Source organism: Ruditapes philippinarum, unplaced genomic scaffold (genome assembly GCF_026571515.1).
Source record: "Ruditapes philippinarum isolate M1 unplaced genomic scaffold, ASM2657151v2 ctg1320_1_1_1_1, whole genome shotgun sequence".
Taxonomy (NCBI): domain Eukaryota; kingdom Metazoa; phylum Mollusca; class Bivalvia; order Venerida; family Veneridae; genus Ruditapes; species Ruditapes philippinarum.
In genome coordinates this window covers 5930-26373 of record NW_026857134.1, presented here as the reverse complement: position 1 = coordinate 26373, position 20444 = coordinate 5930, and the positions used below count along the sequence as shown (strand labels likewise).

General features: G+C 31.6%; 1 protein-coding gene across 1 annotated transcript; it reads left to right on the top strand.

Annotated features, from left to right (window-relative positions):
* Positions 1-770: 770 nt before the first annotated feature.
* LOC132748890 (uncharacterized) lies at positions 771-19836 on the top strand. The gene is made up of 11 exons (XM_060738555.1): positions 771-944; positions 6016-6375; positions 6558-6651; positions 6927-7023; positions 8109-8174; positions 14015-14162; positions 14353-14509; positions 15781-15981; positions 16464-16475; positions 16621-16734; positions 17593-19836. The coding sequence occupies exons 1-11, from the start codon at positions 852-854 to the stop codon at positions 17895-17897; spliced, it is 1647 nt and encodes a 548-aa protein (XP_060594538.1). The 5' UTR covers positions 771-851; the 3' UTR covers positions 17898-19836.
* Positions 19837-20444: the final 608 nt, after the last annotated feature.

Genomic DNA, 20444 nt, shown 5'->3' with positions numbered 1-20444 from the left:
ATTAATAGCTATATATAATGAGCCAGTGAGCGCAGCCGTTTAAAGTTGTTTTCGCTGTTGTCAAAAATAAGGAATATAACAATTAAGATACATCGTAGATAGATCTCCTTAAATTTGTAGTGCAAAAGAATTGTAACTCTGTCTTGCCTAATTTTGGAGTTATTGCCTTTTGTTAAATTTTACACTGTGAACTTTGTACGGGACATAACACTAAAACTATAAAAGGGATATCAACAAGAAGTAGTTAAATCTCTGTTTGGGGAGCATCACCCGGTTCAACCTGCTCTTGTTTATTTATTTTTTTTAAAATGTGTTACCCCATGGCCTCTTTGACCCCATGTCCCCTTTGAACCTCCGTTAAAAACTCAACCGATATTATATAGCAGGTGCGAAAAAACTCAGTTGCTATATGTATATCAATTGAGATTTTACCTATATGAATCAAGTGAAAAAAACTGAACTGCTGTATATGAAAATAGTTTTCAAATCCTAAATGGAAGTGTACAGTGTATAATGTGTTGAAAAGAACAAAGAAAAAGCTCAAAGCCATGCAATAAATATGTTTTTACGTAAGATCTTGTTTAAAGTCTGTAAAGCTTTTAGATACAAGATATAGTACAGTAGTTTACATATATGAACGCTTGTAAATAGTTGACGAAAAACTTGTTACGTCCTCGAGGCTGTTACTGTGTACTTTTGAACGACGTTTTATTGATATGGTCACTTTTCATTATTAACGAATTTCCTTATATTGACCATCGAGCTTAAGTTGATGTGCATTAAGCTGACTGTTTAACATGAAATTTGCATAAGTTTGTGGCTAGATTTCATATCTTATGTTTGGATAAAAAATGTTCAGTGGAAAGAAAAGGACTGAAATTCCAACAGATTTGTCTTCGTATAACGTTGGATGTAGACTCTCCAAGTATATTGTTTATCTCCAGGTACAATTCGTGTTGATTATTTGATGTTTTAGAAATGCGCCGTAACGTTGATAATTACTCCTTTGTTATCTGAATAGTAATTAAAATTGTTCTTGTTATTTTATGGCTATTAGTTATCTACTGTATTAATATATTTGCAACATTTGAAAGTTGACAATTCACATCGGATATAATTTCATGGCTATATATTTAAAAAATGAATTATATGAGCGCATGCTCTGATATAATTATTTAGATAATAATATATTGACATTAGATATAAGGGAATTGTTGTTTATGTAATTATACGGCTTCATGTTCACAAGGTTTAATTAATGTCTATATTAACCTTGGCTATAATTCTTTACATGACTTAATTCACATCAGATAAAGCAACATGACTAAGTTTACAAACTGACTATTAAACATGTCTACATATGCACAATCATACTCCATCCTTTCAAACAGAGCACTAACTAAAAAACAAATATTTACCCAGTGCCCATGTGTGGAATATCTAATAAGTCTCAAATCTTCAAAGATATACATATATTAGTTGTAAAAAAATCCTTACAGTAGTTTGATTTGGATACATATAGAATTTGTCATGTCAATTTGCTCTAAAATGACAGTCATTTACATAATTATTATGTAATAGTTATAGTATATGAAACGAGTAATTAGGGAGGTATATCAGTGGCTGGGGCGACATCGACATAAATTATGTTTCTGTCAAAAAAAAATGTCGAGGCCGAGACGTTTTGGTTTTTTAGCATAAACATCCCGAGATTGTCGCCCCAGCCACTGTTATACCCTCGTAACTTACGAGTTTCATATATTATAACTGTTTTATCGCAATTTCATTATTTTCCTTTTTTGTAACAGAAATCAGTAAAAACATACTATTGCATTTCCCTCTCTTGTGCCCTTTCACCTTTGTTTCAGATGGAAAACCCAGATAAAATGATATGTTAGTGAGCGCAGCCGTTTAAAGTTGTTTTCGCTGTTGCCAAAAAAAATGGAATATAACAATTACCTCTGAAACTGCAAGATGTATCAACAAGAAACTTTGTAGTTGAGTAATATTGCAGTGTAAAATACCGTAACTCTGCTTTTTCTTGTTTTTGAGTTATTACCCTTTGTTCATTTTTTTTACACTACGATCTTTGTCCGGGATATAACTCTTAAACTATAAAAAATATCAACAAGAAACTTTGTAGGTAGATAGATCTCATTGAGCAGATGTGCTTTGCAAAAGAAACGTAATTCTTCCATGCCTTATATTGGAGTTATTGCCCGTTGTTCATTTTTACACTGTGAACTTTGTCCGGGACATAACTCTGAAACTACAAGAGATATCAACAAAAGTAGTTTCTCTGTGTCCAAAACATTATCGGTGAGCATCACCCGGTTCAACCACCTATTTTTTTTTTTTTGGTTATATATCAATACAGTAAATACGTACTAATAAACTTTAACCGGCTTAGTGCTTTTAATTATGAACAGTCGATTTACTAGACTGATAAACAGTTTACCGATTTTCCAAAGTAAATGTTACGATTCATTTGAAATACTGCAATTGCAATTGGAAAAAATAATTTCGAACACTTACTTCTTAAGGTGAAGATTGTGTTTGTGTAGTGTGACAACTGTGTCACATATTTGACATATATGATGAATGATAAATGTGCTCCTTCAAAGCTCAACGGAGAGCTATATTCGTTAAGAGCTATATATTACATATGTATTTATAACAATGCTTCCTAAATATTATATGTTTTTACATGTATATATGGGTATATAGCGGGGAACATCAGATTGTAACAATTCAAGGTGTTGTTGTTTTAATTTAATTTACAATATGACTTTGGCAGCTAAACCAAAATTTATTTACTCGCGCCATTAATTTAATCAAAGCACAGAAGGCGCTGAATTTGTTTGGGTCTCAAAATGAAAGAAAGGTACAGGTTGTGAGATTATATGTATAGTTCCACCAATGCTTTCCAGCGTTTTAATTGTAGTAAATTGGCTATAAGACTAATTGCAACACTGATATTCAATCCAATGTTTATTTGACTTAAACAATTTAAAAAAAAATGAGTTGCCTTTTCTGGTATTTGAACTCCAGACCTCTCGCTTCCTAAGCGAGCGCGAAAACCCTTCAGCCACGGTGAATTTATATGTGAACGGCCTGAAGAAAACCCATATTATTCTAAATTATGGCTTGTAACGACTTTAACTGTTGTTTAACACAGATGTAAATAATCCTGGAGCTTACTATAAGCATGTATATTTATAAAGAATCAAAGGGCTGCAAGCTTAAGTTCTGTGGTATTTTCTGATCTTTGCAATCGAAATCGTACTGTATATATGTATGTATTTTCCTGTATAAGTTTATTTTTATGTATTATAATTCATTTTGCAAGGCACCAGAGTTTGATACATACGGAATTCTGCATAACTAGAGTTGCATCAAAATATCATTTATGTTCATTTTTTACGACAGCTACACTTTATCCTTGCTTACACACCTCCTCTATTGTTTGTGACAGGGTTATATTTTTCAGATAGACCTGTTTAAACAAAAGAAAGTCCGTTTTGAGGTCTATCTTTTGCACGTGCACGGGTCTGTTCTAGTCAGACAGACCCGGTCATGAAATAAACGTGGAAAAATAGACCTGTCAATGCGCAGACAAAGAAAACATGAAATGCAATCAAAAATTGAAATAAAATGGCAATGATTGTCATTTATGTTCCTGTCTTACAAAATCCGGATACATATTTTAAACAAGATAAAGTTTATTGAATGCACTTAGCAATAATTATTCCAACATCCCTATATTAAATCTTTCTATAAAAATAATGGATAGCATATCAAAGTTAGGACACGTTTAATTATTTATTTAATCGCGTCATTTTTCAATGTAATAGTTATTTAAGTGGTTCTTCTGTCATGAAGTTCACAATGTAACAAAATGGATGCTCCAAGTTTATATCTATGAAACTCACTATACATACTTACGATTTTAAAATGTTAATAAAGTTATTAGTGACTTAGTGTAAAAAAATTATGATGACCGATCATATTTTAATCTAGAGCACTTTATAATCTGCTATATAAAATATAGTTTCGAGTCATGTATCAATATACATATATATGTAAGTTTTTCGTAGTATTCTGGGTATCAGGACATTACCCTTCGGACAGATGCCTCCTCGGAAGTTTGCTCCCTTTTTGCAGTAGCGGTCATTTGCCCCCTCATATCTTTGGAAGGACGGGCATGTGCCCCCTCCTTGTTTTAAAAAATGTTAAAATATTTTATTGTTGAATTGTTTGCTACCCAAATTCATCGCTTATTGTCGAAAAATTCATTGTGCTTAAAAACACAAAAATATCGCGCAAATTTGTTAGAGTCAAAATAGCATCCATAAATAAATGAACTATAATTATGTTTCCATTGGCATACAAAAAATCTGTACACGAGAGTGACAAGTCACAACAGCAAAAAAAAGAGAGGGGGGGGGGGGGCAAACGTCCGAAAAGGCAACTGTCCGAGGGCAAATGTCATAGAATCTGCATTGTCTGATACGAAATACTATCAACATAATTAATCATTCTTAAACATATCTTCCATTACAGACCTATTCACTTTATTATTGACAAATTGCACATTTAGCTTTTTCATTATTATCTTAAAGGGAAAAGCAAAGTCAAATACAAAATATATATTGTATTTTAGCAAAACGTTAAAAAAAACTTACCTGTTTATGCGTTATGTTAAAAATAATATTTGTGCATTACATCAAATGCTTTGGAGCAGTCATTCCTCAGGCCAATATATATATATAGTTTGACGGTGTGTAAGTTGGATATCGGCCTCGTACATCGATCTTTCTGTTTAGGAAAGACCTCGTACTCGGTCAATATCCTATACATATCATGACTACTTCCTTAACAAAGACACTTACAAAAGAATTAAAAAAAAGAAAAGTTTCTTCTACTGGGATTTGAACTCAAGACCTCTCACTCACGAAGCGAGCGCGTTACCACTGCACGACGGAGAAGTTATACTATCAACATTTGAATAACAACAAGTCATTCTAAATTTAGAACTTCCATTGCATTTCGGGTTTGTAATCCTTATTAATTTCGAGGTATTTTGTTCAGGATAAACCTGTTGTTTAAAATTGAAGTAGTTAATTTAGCGAAAATCTTCTCGCCCAAACAGTCCGACATGTAGAATCTATATATCCCACTACTCGGTCTGTGTAGTATTCGGTAATCGACATCGCTAAAAATAGTATTTTCATTGATAAAATCATATTCATCCGCGTAATTTGTGATTGTGCATTTATTGACAATGCTATAAGCCAATGCTATTTTTAAACTTTGAATGCGTTGTACTTTGTTGGATACTTGTAACAAAATAAAAATATTTCTTTCTTTTAAATCGCTAGTTTTAAGCTGTTTTGAGAACTACTTGTTGTTAGGTTCGTCGTAAACTTCTGTGTCAGAGATTGAATGTCCGCTTTGTCTTCAGAAAATACAATAAAACAATATTAGAAATCTTCGACCATTCGGGAATTATTTTGCTTGAAAATTAATGTGCCTGTATTTGACCATCTTTACGCAGTGATCTCCCCTGAAATTTTCGGCGTTAGTGTACATATAAAGGGAAGTAACCGCTTCAAAAAAGTGGACTACTTTCGGCATTTGCAATTAACAGCATTAGACTCTGAAATTTCGCTACCATTATTTGTTTGGTCTGACGACCCAAACAAATAAAAATATGACCAGTAGCTAACAATAAATGTAAACATTTAGTGTATAAATACGTTTAATTCGTATTCGAAATTTGCCAAGCATCTTCAGTAAATGTTAACTGCTGGACTTCAATAAAAGTGTTTCGCAACTCAAAATGTTTGTTATGTTAAGATAAAACTAAACAAATGATATCGTTTTAAATATTAACATTTTATAACATATTGAAGTTTATTGCATTTCGATATTTAACCCTTTTTAACCAAATGCTATTACAGTGAGTTGTATAAACATGTTATTTCAATTCATAATGTGATAATATTCTTTCAGAATGAGTCCTTTCTTAACAAAGCAAATCGGGACACATGTTTTATTAATGACGCATTTGATGGATCGGGAGAGCAGAAGAATGCAGACCACAATCTTCCAATGGATAATTGCGTTGAAATGTCTAATATAACAGACAACCGTAATACTGCTGACGAAAACAACAGCATCAATAATAATATGGAGTCAGATAATAAAATTCCTTTAGAAAACATTAGTTCAGAAAAGAATTCCATCGACATTGACAATAAACAACAATACCCTTGTTGGACAAACCTCGATGATAAAAGTAAACCAGTTGCACCTAAATCTAATTTCAAAAGGAGCCTTTCATTTGGGGACAAGCCAAACCAACATAAATCGGTATATTTTTATGTATTTTTCATCATCAGTTCAAACCAGTTTTCTTAGTGATACCGTACGTAAACAATTCTAGCATTTCATTTTACATTTAAACACACAGTATTTTGAGAGACATAATTTTACTGATATGATTTCCCAATGTGTGTAGAAAACAAAAATACATGTATTGTTATTTCTTTCAGTTGGCAAACAAATCAGTACACACTGCGAATGAGCTGAAGTACGATAATCCCACCTTTTACAGCGGGTCAGAGCCGAGTTCTTCTTGGGACTCAGGTTTTATTGAGTTTATTTTTCTTCTATGATGTAATATTTTCACAACTTTTACAGAAAACAAATTCAAATTTATGGAAAACTAAAGCCGAGAACTAAATTAAGCCGTCTCCGTTTTATTTTGTAGTGAACGAATTAAAATGAATATTCTTTAAGTGTATTTGCAGGTTTATTTTCAGTACATAAACTACAATATAATAAATTAATAACATTTATGTGCAAATACTTCATTTTTGAATTCTCCCAATAACAATATTTATTAATAATTTTATCAACAGTCATCTCTGGTGATACATGGAGACTTTCGCTGGAAGAGTTTACTTCAAAACGTCAGGGGTCAAAGCGTAAGCAAAGGAAAGTTTCAAAACAAATGAGGTTAGTATAACCTATTAAATTTTTTAGCATACTGAAATAAATTTGCTTTCTTACGTAAATCATTCATTAAATATTTTTTAAAGCGTGTTTATATTTAATAATATCTTATTCCTTTTTATAAATCGTTAATATCAAGCATTATTTTTCGCGCACGCGCAATCATCGTAGGGTAATACACATAAATATTAATTTTGTTGACGTTGTTAGAAATTTTACGTTAGCTCATTATACATAGTTATAAATTTATTAGGCTGGGCTTTACATTTGCAACTCTCCATTATAATTTAATAGGTAATTAAATATGTCAACGTGGAAGAACACAAATGAAATGGTCAATATGTACCAATCAGCAAATAATTTGGAAATTTCACTCAAAACTATAAGATTTTAAAGAAGAGGCGATGAAAAATAGCTTGAAAAGCTTTTTTTCTGAAACATAATACAATATGTAAGGCGAGCTTAATAATCAACGTTTCATTTAACACATCAAACTCCCCATTTAAAGGTAAAAAATACCATTTTACGTGTTGTTTCTCCGGTATATAATAAAGGGTTTCCGAAGAAATCCTGTACGTTTTCCAGGAACTCCGTGACTGTGATCATAAGAACTCCGAACAAGTTATCATAAGAACTCTAATCATTCGTGTAACAGTTCCTCCCACCCACGTGATTAAGTGACATTATGCTAAAAATTCGCTCTCAATCTGAGCTAAGTCTGCTTTATTTTTCAAAAGATTGAATATTAAAATGTTCATCGATCAATAATTGATAATGAAAAAATAATTAACTACGTAACAATTAAAAAGACTGTCCCGCTCTTTTTATCAATTGAACGTTACCGATTATTTTCGGAGGTTATTTATAGAAATGATATTTCCTTGGGTTTTTTTGTTAGTTACTTATTAGCTTTGCCTATTAAAGTATAAAATTGAAAACATTTTTGGCAAAATGTTATTTTGTCTTTAACCTTTACATTTGCAATTAACATTTTGCTAAGCATAATGTCATTTTAAGTAACAACGCCAGTATTCAATGATATGTCAAAAAAAGTAATGTATAGCACGACATTTTTTTACTGATTTCAGATCATTATATAAAAAACAAGACGACCTGATAGATGCCTACACTATGTACAGAAATCAATTCAAACGGTTCTGTTACTGTTTAAATGATATATTTCCCCCTCAAACGCTTTAACTTCATTTTCTCCTACTGTGGCTTATTTGTGCCATGTCGTATTTGGCCCCGCGGAGCGAAAGGAGACACATCCCTGAGATCACCTTGCCGTGCTTTCGTCTAGGGCGCTCTGCGTGTGGGAGTAAAATATGACAAAGTGGTCACTTTGTGAACGAGAATACGGCACGGCACAAATCAACAATCATACTCTCCCCCATATGTATACACATAGTGTACTTTGTTATCCACGCACTAGTATACATTAAATACTAACGGTACATGTACTTCACAAATTTTAACAATAATTCACCTTTTAAGCCTTTTCAGTGAGCCTTGGAATTTTACATCTAATAAATAATATATTTACCGTAAGAAGATAATGAAAGTCAATGGTTATTATGGAAGTCACTGTTTGCTATTGAGTCAATGGTTGGAAAATTCTGATAATTATGTAAGTCAGTATTTGTTATGGAAGTCACTGGTTCCTGCTAAGAAACTCACTGGTTGCTATGAGTAGTTTATAAAGTTATTTTGAGTAACTGATGGCTAAGAGGCGTCGTTGCTTGCCATGGAGTCTATTGGTTGCTCAGGAAAGTTAATTTTGTTGTTGTGGAAGTCTTTGGTTGTTAAGAAAAAGGAAAGTCAGTGACTGTAAAATGATTGACAGCCATTGTTACATGTCAAATATCTAAGCTCAAATTTCGTGACTTGATGTTTCAGGGGAGATGATTTGTTACTTTTAACTGTATACACATAGATCTACATATAAAAGGAAAACATATGGCCTCTGGGCGAACAAACTTGAACAAACTTGGTAGCGGTCAACCAAACAAAAGGCCACTATTTCATGCCAAATCTATATCTAAGATCTAGCCTTTTTTGGTTGAGAACAGAAAAGTTTCAGTGTATACTTTATACATTATTATAAGGAAAACCCATAACTCTCGGGGATGTGGCCAATTACGGCTATAGACCTAACTAGAACAAACTTTGTAGAGACCCACCAGATAATGTAGCTTGTTTCCTGTTGTCATGCTAAACAGAGATGAAGTTCCTTGAACAATTTGAAAAAAGTTTTATGCCTGGAACATTACTTCTTTGTTTATACAACTCTAACCGTGTTTTTGCACGAAATACAGTCCGTTCACAATAGCTTTTGAGCACGTTGTTCTTCTTTGTGCAGTATATATACAGTGCTTCTCACACGTGTATGTTTTCCTTTTTACACTCATGTTCATTCCTGCATACATATTATTCGCTATATACTCTTTCCTTATGTTTAACATAGTCTCTAGCTTACATTTTCTTACCATTCTTCCTGTAATATTGTATATATGTATGTGTGGAAAATATGCATAAATGGATAAAATCATGCGAGCACGCGCTGTGTCTGCTCTTTAAACATTCATAACTCGGTCAGGGGGTCGAACGTATAGCGGTGCGATACTCCTTTAAGCGAGGTCAATTCATGCGATACGCCCTAATGGCGAACGGAAGCGAAAATGAAAGTGGGTATGAGCATGTTTTTTCCCAAATATTTGTTGTCTATTGTAATTTTTTGAAGAATAGCATTGTGCATGCTGATCAGAACTTATAATTGTGCATGATTGTCAAAATAAAATACTAAATTTTTTGGAATTGAGGAAGTTATTGAGGTATTTGTTGCTGCAAATTCAACCGTCAAACTGATATTCACATGCAAACGAATAATGTATCAGTTGTTTTAAAACGAGATATTCGATTAGCTTAAGTCCCAACATGTTTATTTTTAAAAACAAAACGATATACAAGAGTAGTTTTCCATATCTATCCGAAAATATATAAAATATTTCCAGTTTTCTTACTGTACGCCAAATATTTGGTCCGATAAACCAACTGTACGCACAAATGTTGGTATGTTTTTCTGTAGCAACTTCCTCATTACAGTACATTCTTATTCAATTTTGATGAAATATCAAGTTTTGAGTTTGCATGTTAATCATATGTAAACCACAGTGTCAATTAAAACAACAGTGTCAATTAATGTATTATACTATGATATAGTTAATTTAAATATTCTTTTCTCACAAAGGTTAATCATTAAAATGAGATAAGTTATGCACAGAAATTTAAAATTCTATCAAATAATCAATAGTCACGATAATATTCGTTTTGTTTCTTCCATTTTTTTTGCAATGGAACTTGAAATTTATAAAAAAAAAATACTGGTTTGATTTCCTCTATGGATTGGATGTTATATATTATATACAGAGCACATCATTGTATTTTAGTAATTCTGATGTTTGTCATTAGCTCTGTCGCTTTGAATATATAACTATACTACTCCATAACCAGTGTATACCAAACAGCTTTGTGTATTTGCTTATGAAATCATTCATACTTTTAGTGATTTAACATATCTGCCAGTAGTTTTACTTTTAAAACTAGGCTTTCTCTGCAACATTTAATGTATAGCATTACCCCTCATTTTTTTTGTAAATATTCATTTCCACTAGGAGTTACTCTTATTGTTAAAGCAAGTGTACCAAGAGATTTGTACTGTTACAGGCCAACAGCACTTTTTAACAGTATAAAATCTGGGCAAGTGTTTTTTTTTTTATGTAAATAAAAGTATTATAGATTACAGTATCTGTTCGGGAAATAAAAAAAATAACACACAAGCGTTTGTGAGTAACACTAAAAATATCAACCCTTTAAAAATACGGTTTCCCTCGGCTAACACCTTGGCTAACAGTATTTTCCTTGGCATGATATTTTAACTGTAACCCAAAAACCCACATGTTATTTATATACTACTCCTAAAAATACGGTTTCCCTCGGCTAACACCTTGGCTAACAGTATTTTCCTTGGGATGATATTTTAACTGTAACCCAAAAACCCACATGTTATTTATATACTACTCCATAAGCAGTGTGACTCACTCTAATATTATATATACTCAATAGCTTTTTGTTTATTTGCATATGTGTCAGCATTTGTACTTGTGGTACTTTAACTATCTGGCAGTAGTTTTGTTTGTTAATCAATTTGTAATGTTTTAATTGCTCTGCAACATTTACAACTGTGTATTTGCACATGTGAGCATCAGCTGTTCCTAAGAAAGACACTGAGCTGTTTGGTGTCCAAGGACTGACTGAATTTTGAAATTGTAGTTTTGTGTTTTTTCCTGACAAGCCACAATTATGTGCACTACAAAAATAGCCTGTTCTAAGCAACATTTTAGAAAGGAATTTTACCACCTACAGATTTTTACCACCTGGTTCTCAGTCTCTATCTCTAAAACAGCAGTGAAATGTACTTTCACTGTATTTTATAGGTTGTTTGAAATGTTCAATTCTATTTATAATATGAAAAAAATATGAGTTTAACAGCAGCATGTACAAAAGATCTTAGAACCCCATGAAGTAAAACAGCCCTTATATCACATATAAACAGCTATTTTTCTGAAATGTTCTGCTTTGAAAGTGAGTTAATTTATACAAGATTTTTTTTAATTTGTTTCTTAAATTCATTCTTACATATTTTGGTCAAATTCCTACTTTTATCTAAGATCTTAGAGTAAAGGTTACTTTTTTCCAACTCCTAATTATCACAGGATAATTATTATTAATTATTCAAATTAAGTTCAAACACTTATATAGATGGTTATACAAAACTTTTTTTTCAAGTAAATCTTTAAGGAAAGAAGAAGATTTTAGAATTCCGGAAACGGGCACATATATGGTAGATATCTTAGTATAATCATAGGAAAACATGTACAGCAGATGTGATAATGAAAAATATCGAACCTTTAACAGCGTACAGTTATTTTATCGCACCAAAATCCAGCGTACACTTAAATATTTTGACCAGTTAGCGTCTATGTATATCGAAGCACAAAGGTACTTGCTATGCAACTCAATTATGATTACTCTTATAGAATAAAGAAGAAAAAGAAATTAACTATATTAATATAAATCTTGCATTAAGCAATTTTATTCACCGACCCAAAATTAGTTGCCGTCAGTTTACCTTCAATAACTTTTTTAATTATGAATTAAGGCCTCTGTAATTTTGATGAAATGTGTGTCGGTCCTATCTTCACATCCTCAATACAAAATATGCAATTGTAATCGAAAATTTATGAAATACTTAATAAAAAAACACTCACTCTGACGTGTGTTTACACGGGTAAATCCGCCATTAGGGCGTATCGCATGAAATCACCTCGCTTAAAGGAGTATCGCACCGCTATACGTTCGACCCCCTGTCGGTGTGCAAATCAAAACTAACTGCCCGAAAGTTTCATTTATAAACATAACTGTCTCATACGTGAACTACTTTGCAAGCAACTTTTTCGTGCATTAACATCTGTAGAAGTACGAGGCCACATTTAATGCTCGAGCCCACAAGGTGAGGGATTTAAGAATTCAGAGGATTTCTGCAGATGTTGAAGGTTATAGAGCTAGATATCTTATGAACTATTTTTATGTAAGCTTGAATATAAAAATCAACTCCAGTTTCAATTCATTTATTTTATAAAATTCATCAACAGTAAAATTATATTGGTTTATTTTTCTGAAAATGTGTACCATACGTTATATGACACACACATGAATATTATACGTAAACAGAATAAAATGTTCCGGAACAAAATATTCTGCCATTTTAAAAAGGATTTTATCCATTTAGCATTGGCAATATGTATTTTATACAAGCGTTTTTAGAAGTATTCTTTTTTATAAAATCCAAACAATAATTTTTGCAGCAGACATAGATATCTTTACACTTTAATGCACCAAAAATGGTGCACTAGCCCACTTTTATATCCCTTCAACAACACTACAGTTTACAAGATTTATTCAGCATTATTCTATACAGTACTTATTTAATAATAGAAATAAAAAAATAGATTGTTGATGTAAACTTTTCTCCATTTTTGTGTGTTTTGTCTTTCTATGTAACATTTGTTTTTGTCAAAGTGAGATCATAAATGATGTTAATTAAGATTATGAGATATATTTGGTGAAATAGAGATAATAACAGAAAATATAACTACAGGTTATGAGATATGTTTGGTAGAATAGAGATCTACTGTTAACTACAGATTATGAGATATGTTTGGTAGAATAGAGATGTACTGTTATAACTACAGATTATTTAGATATGTTTGGTAGAATAGAGATCTTCTGTTATAATTAAAGATTATGAGATATGTTCAGTAAAATAAAAATCTTCTGTTATAACTACAGATTATTTAGAGATGTTTGGTAAAATAGAGATCTACTGTTATAACTACAGATTATGAGATATGTTTAGTAAAATAAAGATCTTCTGTTATAACTAAAGATTATGAGATATTTTTAGTAAAATAGAGATCTTCTGTTATAACTACAGATTATGAGATATGTTTGGTAAAATATGATGTACTGTTATAACTACAGATTATGAGATATGTTTGGTAGAATAGAGATCTTCTGTTATAATTAAAGATTATGAGATATGCTTAGTAAATACTGTTATAACTACATATTATGAGATATGTTTGGTAAAATACTGTTGTTACTTACAGATTATGAGATATATTTGGTAAAAAAGAGATTTACTGTAATAACTACAGATAATGAGATATGTTTGGTAGAATACTGTTATAACTACAGATTATGAGATATATTTGGTAATAAGATTTTTAACTACAGAATATGAGATATTTTTGGTAAAATAGGGATATTCTGCCATAACTACAGATTATGAGATATTTTTTGTAAAATACTGTTATAACTACAGATTATGAGATATGTTTGGTTAAATAGAGATGTACTGTTATAACTACAGATCTTTCTACAAGAGTCAGGACGAACTAATTAACCAGTATGAGGAGATTCGGCTTGATCTAGATGATGCGATGGGGAATGCTGAACAAGAAAATATGCTTAGGAAGAAAGCGAGCATATATGCAAAAGCTACTTTTGCTGTGAACTGTGTAAACTTGGCTTGTATTATGTTTTTTTAATAAACTGTTCACTCTGAACAAGTAATACATTTGTAAATGAAATATAACGATGCTAACTTTTAATCACCGCGCTAGATGTTTTAATAATTTGTTTAAAGTTACAAACAATTTGATGTTTTAATGCACACAAACAACTTAATGAGAAATTATGTAATCACAGGTGCTGTTAATCATTAAAGTTGTAGCAGTAGTACTGTCGGGCTCTATATCTCTAATATCAAGTCTGGTGGATAGCTCAGTGGATCTACTCTCCGGCGTTGTTATATGGGTTACTACAAGAGCTGTGAAGAAGACTGACAGATACTCATATCCTCAAGGTGAAATATTTTCAAAAATATGTATATTGTTAATTAATGGATTTACATTAAAAGTATTAAATTTCCATGTACGAATGCTGACATTAAGGTATGATACCCTAATTACACTGGCCAAAGCTAGCGGTGGATCCATCGCAGCGGCGGTGGAATATTCGTCGCAGAAGCGGAGGATAAAAAATGGCCGTTTGCTATTGTCGGTAAGTTTATGACTGAATTGTGTCAGATAATAACAAATTAAAATGCCACGTGAATTGGCCAGCATAATATTATATCAGGATACAGTAAGCCATTTATACGAATCAATCATTGGTCAGAGCCTTATCTTTGATTTAATGTTCATGTCAGTCATTTAGAAGGCAAATTCAAGACTCAAGCTTCAAATTATTGGGTAAGTCTATGAACCAGTGTCACTTTGATTATGTATTGCTAGTGTGATTTCCTTTTGTATAACAAACTTAAGGTCTACCAAAATAAGCTTGAATCTTTGGTGATAGGCTTCATATTGATAAATACCAATTTTCTTTTGTCAAAAAGTTACCGGTTGAAAATAGATTAATAGAGTGGACTACAAAACTCAATGTCACATGTTCAATATCTATATATTCAGGTGATGCCCCTGCTTATTTGCATATTTAACCGGGCAATTTTTGTTCCGAATTATTGCTCTTGATTATCTTCAATCACAAGTCGCTAATGAATTCCGATTTTGGTCAAAAGTCATTTGTTTTTAAAGATTGAATATTGCTGAGGTAAGAGATATTAAGTGGTTGGATAAGTTCAGAGGTCTCACATTTTCAGCTCAATTCAGATTTAATTTATTTCTGTTTGTATGTATAAACTAGACCTCTTATTTTTTGTTTACATTCAATTTTTTTTTAAATTGAAATTTCTTTTGAAATAATTTTAAATCTTGATTAATACTAAATAATAGTGTAAATTTTAATATTCTTATTTAAACACTAATTTGATATTCAATTTTGATAAGCATTTATTGTTTTTTACCTACCTACCTATACCTACCGACCGACCGACCGATAATTTTAAATCTTGATTAATACTAAATAATAGTGTAAATTTTAATATTCCTAATTAACACTAATTTGATATTCAATTTTGATAAGCATTTATTGTTTTTACCTACCTACCTACCTACCCTACCCTACCTAAAAAAAGTTTAAATGTTTTTCTTTTCCCGTATGTTATAATGTTATAAATAGAGTTTTTTTCACAATGACTATTAAATAGAATTATTGTTATCATTCTGATTGCAGGCAGGACAAAACTGGAACCACTATCTATCGTCATCTTAGCTGTAATTATGTCCGTGGCATCTCTACAAATTATTAAGGAGTCGTTTACAAAAATATTTGGTTTAATCAACAAGACACAGTCACCCCCGAACATGAACTGGATTACAGTCGGTATAGCAAGTGCTACTGTAGGTAAGACTTTTACGTTGTATATCTTGCCTTTCTGAATATAATAATTATCAAAAAGAAAAAAAAAACACTTTTCTTTCTTGCTTTCTTAAAATAAGAATGAGAACATACACTGGGGCTATTTCCCACAACCCAATTTTCATTCATTTATCATGAATAATGGATTTAAACGTAAAATATTTTAAAGGGCGATGTTTTAAAAATATTTTAGAAAGCATAGAACATAGATTAAACATTTCATTGAGATGGGAAAGCCAAAACTAACGCCTAAGAGAAACGGGTTGGGTTTTTAGGGGGTTTTCAACCCAAAAATCACATTATTTGCGTGATAAAATTGGGATTGTACGTTTTGGCCGGGGAGTGGGGAAAACACCCCCCCAGTCCCGGCTTTGGGACAGGGCCTAAAAAATGATGTTTTTTTCTTAAAATTTGTTTCTATTGTCTTTTGGTTACCTTTTTGGAAGTTATGGGGAAAAAAATTTTCTAGAATTAAAACATGTACAATTTCATTATAGGGAAATACTGTAGTTGATCAAAAGTTAAATCAGTCTTTTTCTTGTAAACTTTGAGATCAAGTGGCCAATTAAAGATACATATTTGTGTTTTAAAATGGTAATTAATTGTCATTATATAGTATGATTTACTCTATTTAAACATTATTTACACTTTAAGGATCTGAGGAAATGCAGGGACAAGTAAACGCCTCCGGTCTCATATATATTGATCCTGTTGGTGCAATTTTAATCAGTATTTACATCATTGTAAATTGGATCATAACTGGATGGGGTAGGCTTTTTATTTTTGTTATTCAATCATTCAAATGTACAGAAGAAGTCTACATGGTATTGTTGAACCACAAATTTTACAATAGACGAATTCTTCGCATATGTGAAAAACGTTTTGAAATGTCAAAAATTTGTGAAAGTTTCGTTGGCTATCGTGTATAACATGGTTGGTCATTGTGTGTAGCATTATCAGCTATCGTGTATAACATGGTTGGCCATTGTGTGTGGCATAATTGGCTATCGTGTATAACATGGTTGACCATTGTGTGTAGCATTATCAGCTATCGTGTATAACATGGTTGGCCATTGTGTGTAGCATAATTGGCTATCGTGTATAACATGGTTGGCCATTGTGTGTAGCATAATTGGCTATCGTGTATAACATGGTTGACCATTGTGTGTAGCATTATCAGCTATCGTGTATAACATGTTTGGCCATTGTGTGTAGCATAATTGGCTATCGTGTATAACATGTTTGGCCATTGTGTGTAGCATAATTGGCTATCGTGTATAACATGGTTGGCCATTGTGTGTAGCATTATTGGCTATCGTGTATAACATGGTTGGCCATTGTGTGTAGCATTATCAGCTATCGTGTATAACATGGTCATTGTGTGTAGCATAATAGGCTATCGTGTATAACATGGTTGGCCATTGTGTGTAGCATAATTGGCTATCGTGTATTACATGGTTGGCCATTGTGTGTAGCTATCGTGTATAACATGGATACAAATTGTGTATAACATGAATTGCTATCGTGTATACTAAACATGGTATAACATGGATCTGCCATCCAGTAGTGTGTATCTTTTATTCAATCCCGTATAACTCATGGTGTATATTACCGTTAATTCTTTAGATCAGATTAAACTCCTTGTTGGTCACACAGCAACGACGGCATTCATCAGCAAGGTTACATGGATATGCATGGATCACCACAAGAAAATTAAAAAGGTTGATACCGTGAGGGCTTTTCATTTCGGACACAGTTTTCTTGTAGAGGTAGACATAGTTCTTCCGCCGGAAATGACGTTAAGAGAGGCTCACGATATAGCAGAACCCCTTCAACAGAAGATCGAAAGTCTCATTAATGTTGAGAGAGCATTTGTTCACATTGATTATGAAACAACCCACGATCCAAAATCTGAACATAAAGTAGTTTAGAGACTAAAGTTGGATTTCATTTTTTTTAAACAAGAGCTACCTCTTGCAGAGGTATATACCTCCGATAAATTGCCCTATCGCTTATTCCACAAAGGTAAAGTGTTGTCTTATTATATATTTTTGTGAACACTGCGTTGACTATTGAAAATCAAAGAATGCTATACAATATGTATTTGATTGAAGTTTCACAGAATGTAAAGTTTATGAATTTATGCTTAAACTAAAACAGTGGCGGCGTTTGTGATTTAGCTAGTGTTAAGATACTTTACATATTGTGCAGCTTAATTGATATCCATGAAATATTACAAGAACTATACATTTAATGCTACTTCATAGTGTATGTCTTATTCAGCAGTGTTTTCATATACTTGTAAATGTTTTAATAAAGTCATCTACTTTATCATGCAAAGAAATAATAAAAATTTGGCACTATCAACACATTAATCAGTGGAAATTTAAGGTACAGTGCCCGTACAATGCACTCTCATTACGTCCTGAACTCTTAAAGCCGAACGTATCAAAGCAAAATCAGTATATATATATATGTTATACAAATGTTAAAGTTCTTAAATTTTTTTTGCTAATCAAAAATTTGAACATGCAGGCCGTTTCGTCATAGACTTTTACATGATAAAAAGAATAAATGTTTCAAAATGTGCAGGCAAATACTCTATAAAAATAATGCAGAAAAAACAAAATAATGCTCTTTAACTTACTCTTAGCATTTGTTTAAGAAATATTAACCACCTACTTACACAAAGTGACGTTATGCCCATCCACATGGCGTGTGATTCAAACAATATTTTTAAGTGATATAAAAGTACATTTATATTGTATAATTTCATATGTTTGTTGTAAAAAAATAATTATTATGTGGTAAAATTCCGCATTTGTATTGTATAAAAATATTAATGTTCAATATTTTTATTTACATTCAAAACCTATATATTTATATTGTAAAAATATTTTTGTTTTAAGGGGATATTCAGGCAAAATAATGACAAAAATATTAAAATGATCATATGCACTCAAATCACGCTAAAATGACTTTTCTTGAAGTTTCAGCATGAATTTCTGTTTAAATTCTATATATTTTGGGTTTGAAGCGTAAATATTTCTATGTATGTTGAACAAAATTTAGACGCCAATAGAATCACCAAATAGTTTTAAAACAAGTCAGGTGATTTGAACAAACCCTTGAAGTTACAATAACAGATATTGTGGATATTGTATGATTAAAACAAGCCTAAGTCATTCATTTGACATGTTCTTTAACATTTCCAGAGTTCACTTTGACAACTATTGTGAAATGCTATCGCTCTAACCTGACCCACACGGGTCAAGTTAGGGAACTACCATTTTATTCTTTATATGGAGAAAAGTTTTGTTCCTTTGACTGTCAAATATATTCATTTTGAGGGCATTTACAGAATAATGAATGAAAAATTCAAAACTAAGGCATGAAAATTTTGCCTGTATCTCCCTTTAATTACACATTTATATTCTATAAATATAGAACATAAATAGTTTTATACAATACAAATGCGGAATTTTACCACATAAATAATTATTTTACAACATAAATATAAAATTATGTAATATAAATATGTTTTTACATCGCATAAAAATACTTTTTGAATTTTGCAACGTTCAACATCCAAGTGTAAACAATGCACGTGATCGACTGAAATTTCTATTATTAATATCACCAGAATGTATCGGTAACAAGAGTGGGTCAGTCTTTTTATAATTAAGGTAGCTTTTATATTGTAACATACACATTTTTATTATTAATAATTGGTCAATACAATTATATATAATAGCTAATTTTTTAATATATTTCTAACGCATCTCCACAGGGAAAATGAGCATAATGTCACTTTAAATACATATACATGTATATGTATATTGAAATGTTAAAATAAAGTATATAACATATTGATCGTGTTGTTTTTCTTTTTACATTGTTTATTACCATCTGGAAAAAATAGTATTTACTGGTGCCTCATATTTCCGTGGTACCCATATTTTCAAGGTAATAGGCATGAACAGTCTTAACTGCCTCATAGACTACATGCACCTGCCAGGAGTTTTACTTACACTTTTTTATTGTATTTTTATTGGAAATGTAACATATACAACTGAGAAAACTTACTATGTTATTCAGATTAGGGGCAAAGTAAATTATTTCAACATTTTACTTTTTGTTTTTGTACCTTTTAAGACAATTGTCTTTGTTAAACAACCATTAAGATATTTGATAAATGCTATAGAGAAAATCCCCACTTTCAAACAAGGCTAGGTATAGATGTACTAAGGAATAAACTATGATGTAACTGAAATGTCTTACCTACATTATTCAACATATTTTCCAGAATTTTATTCTTCTAACTTTTGTTGTCTATGTTAAAGTGTTAAGTACCACGGAAATATGAGGCAAAACAGTATATGTACGAGTGATATACTGAGTGAAAGATCCAGCTATGCGAGAAGCATGCGAGAGGTCTTTTTTGCAGCTGATGAAGATTTGTTTAATTTCTCAAATGG

What these genes read in the sequence shown, in the direction of transcription:
- LOC132748890 (XM_060738555.1), top strand. Translation starts at nt 852, where the DNA reads ATGTTCAGTGGAAAGAAAAGGACTGAAATTCCAACAGATTTGTCTTCG. An exon ending in GAGTTCTTCTTGGGACTCAG is followed by an intron (nt 6,652 to 6,926) that starts GTTTTATTGAGT and finishes TTTTATCAACAG; the next exon opens with TCATCTCTGGTGATACATGG. An exon ending in AAAGTTTCAAAACAAATGAG is followed by an intron (nt 7,024 to 8,108) that starts GTTAGTATAACC and finishes TACTGATTTCAG; the next exon opens with ATCATTATATAAAAAACAAG.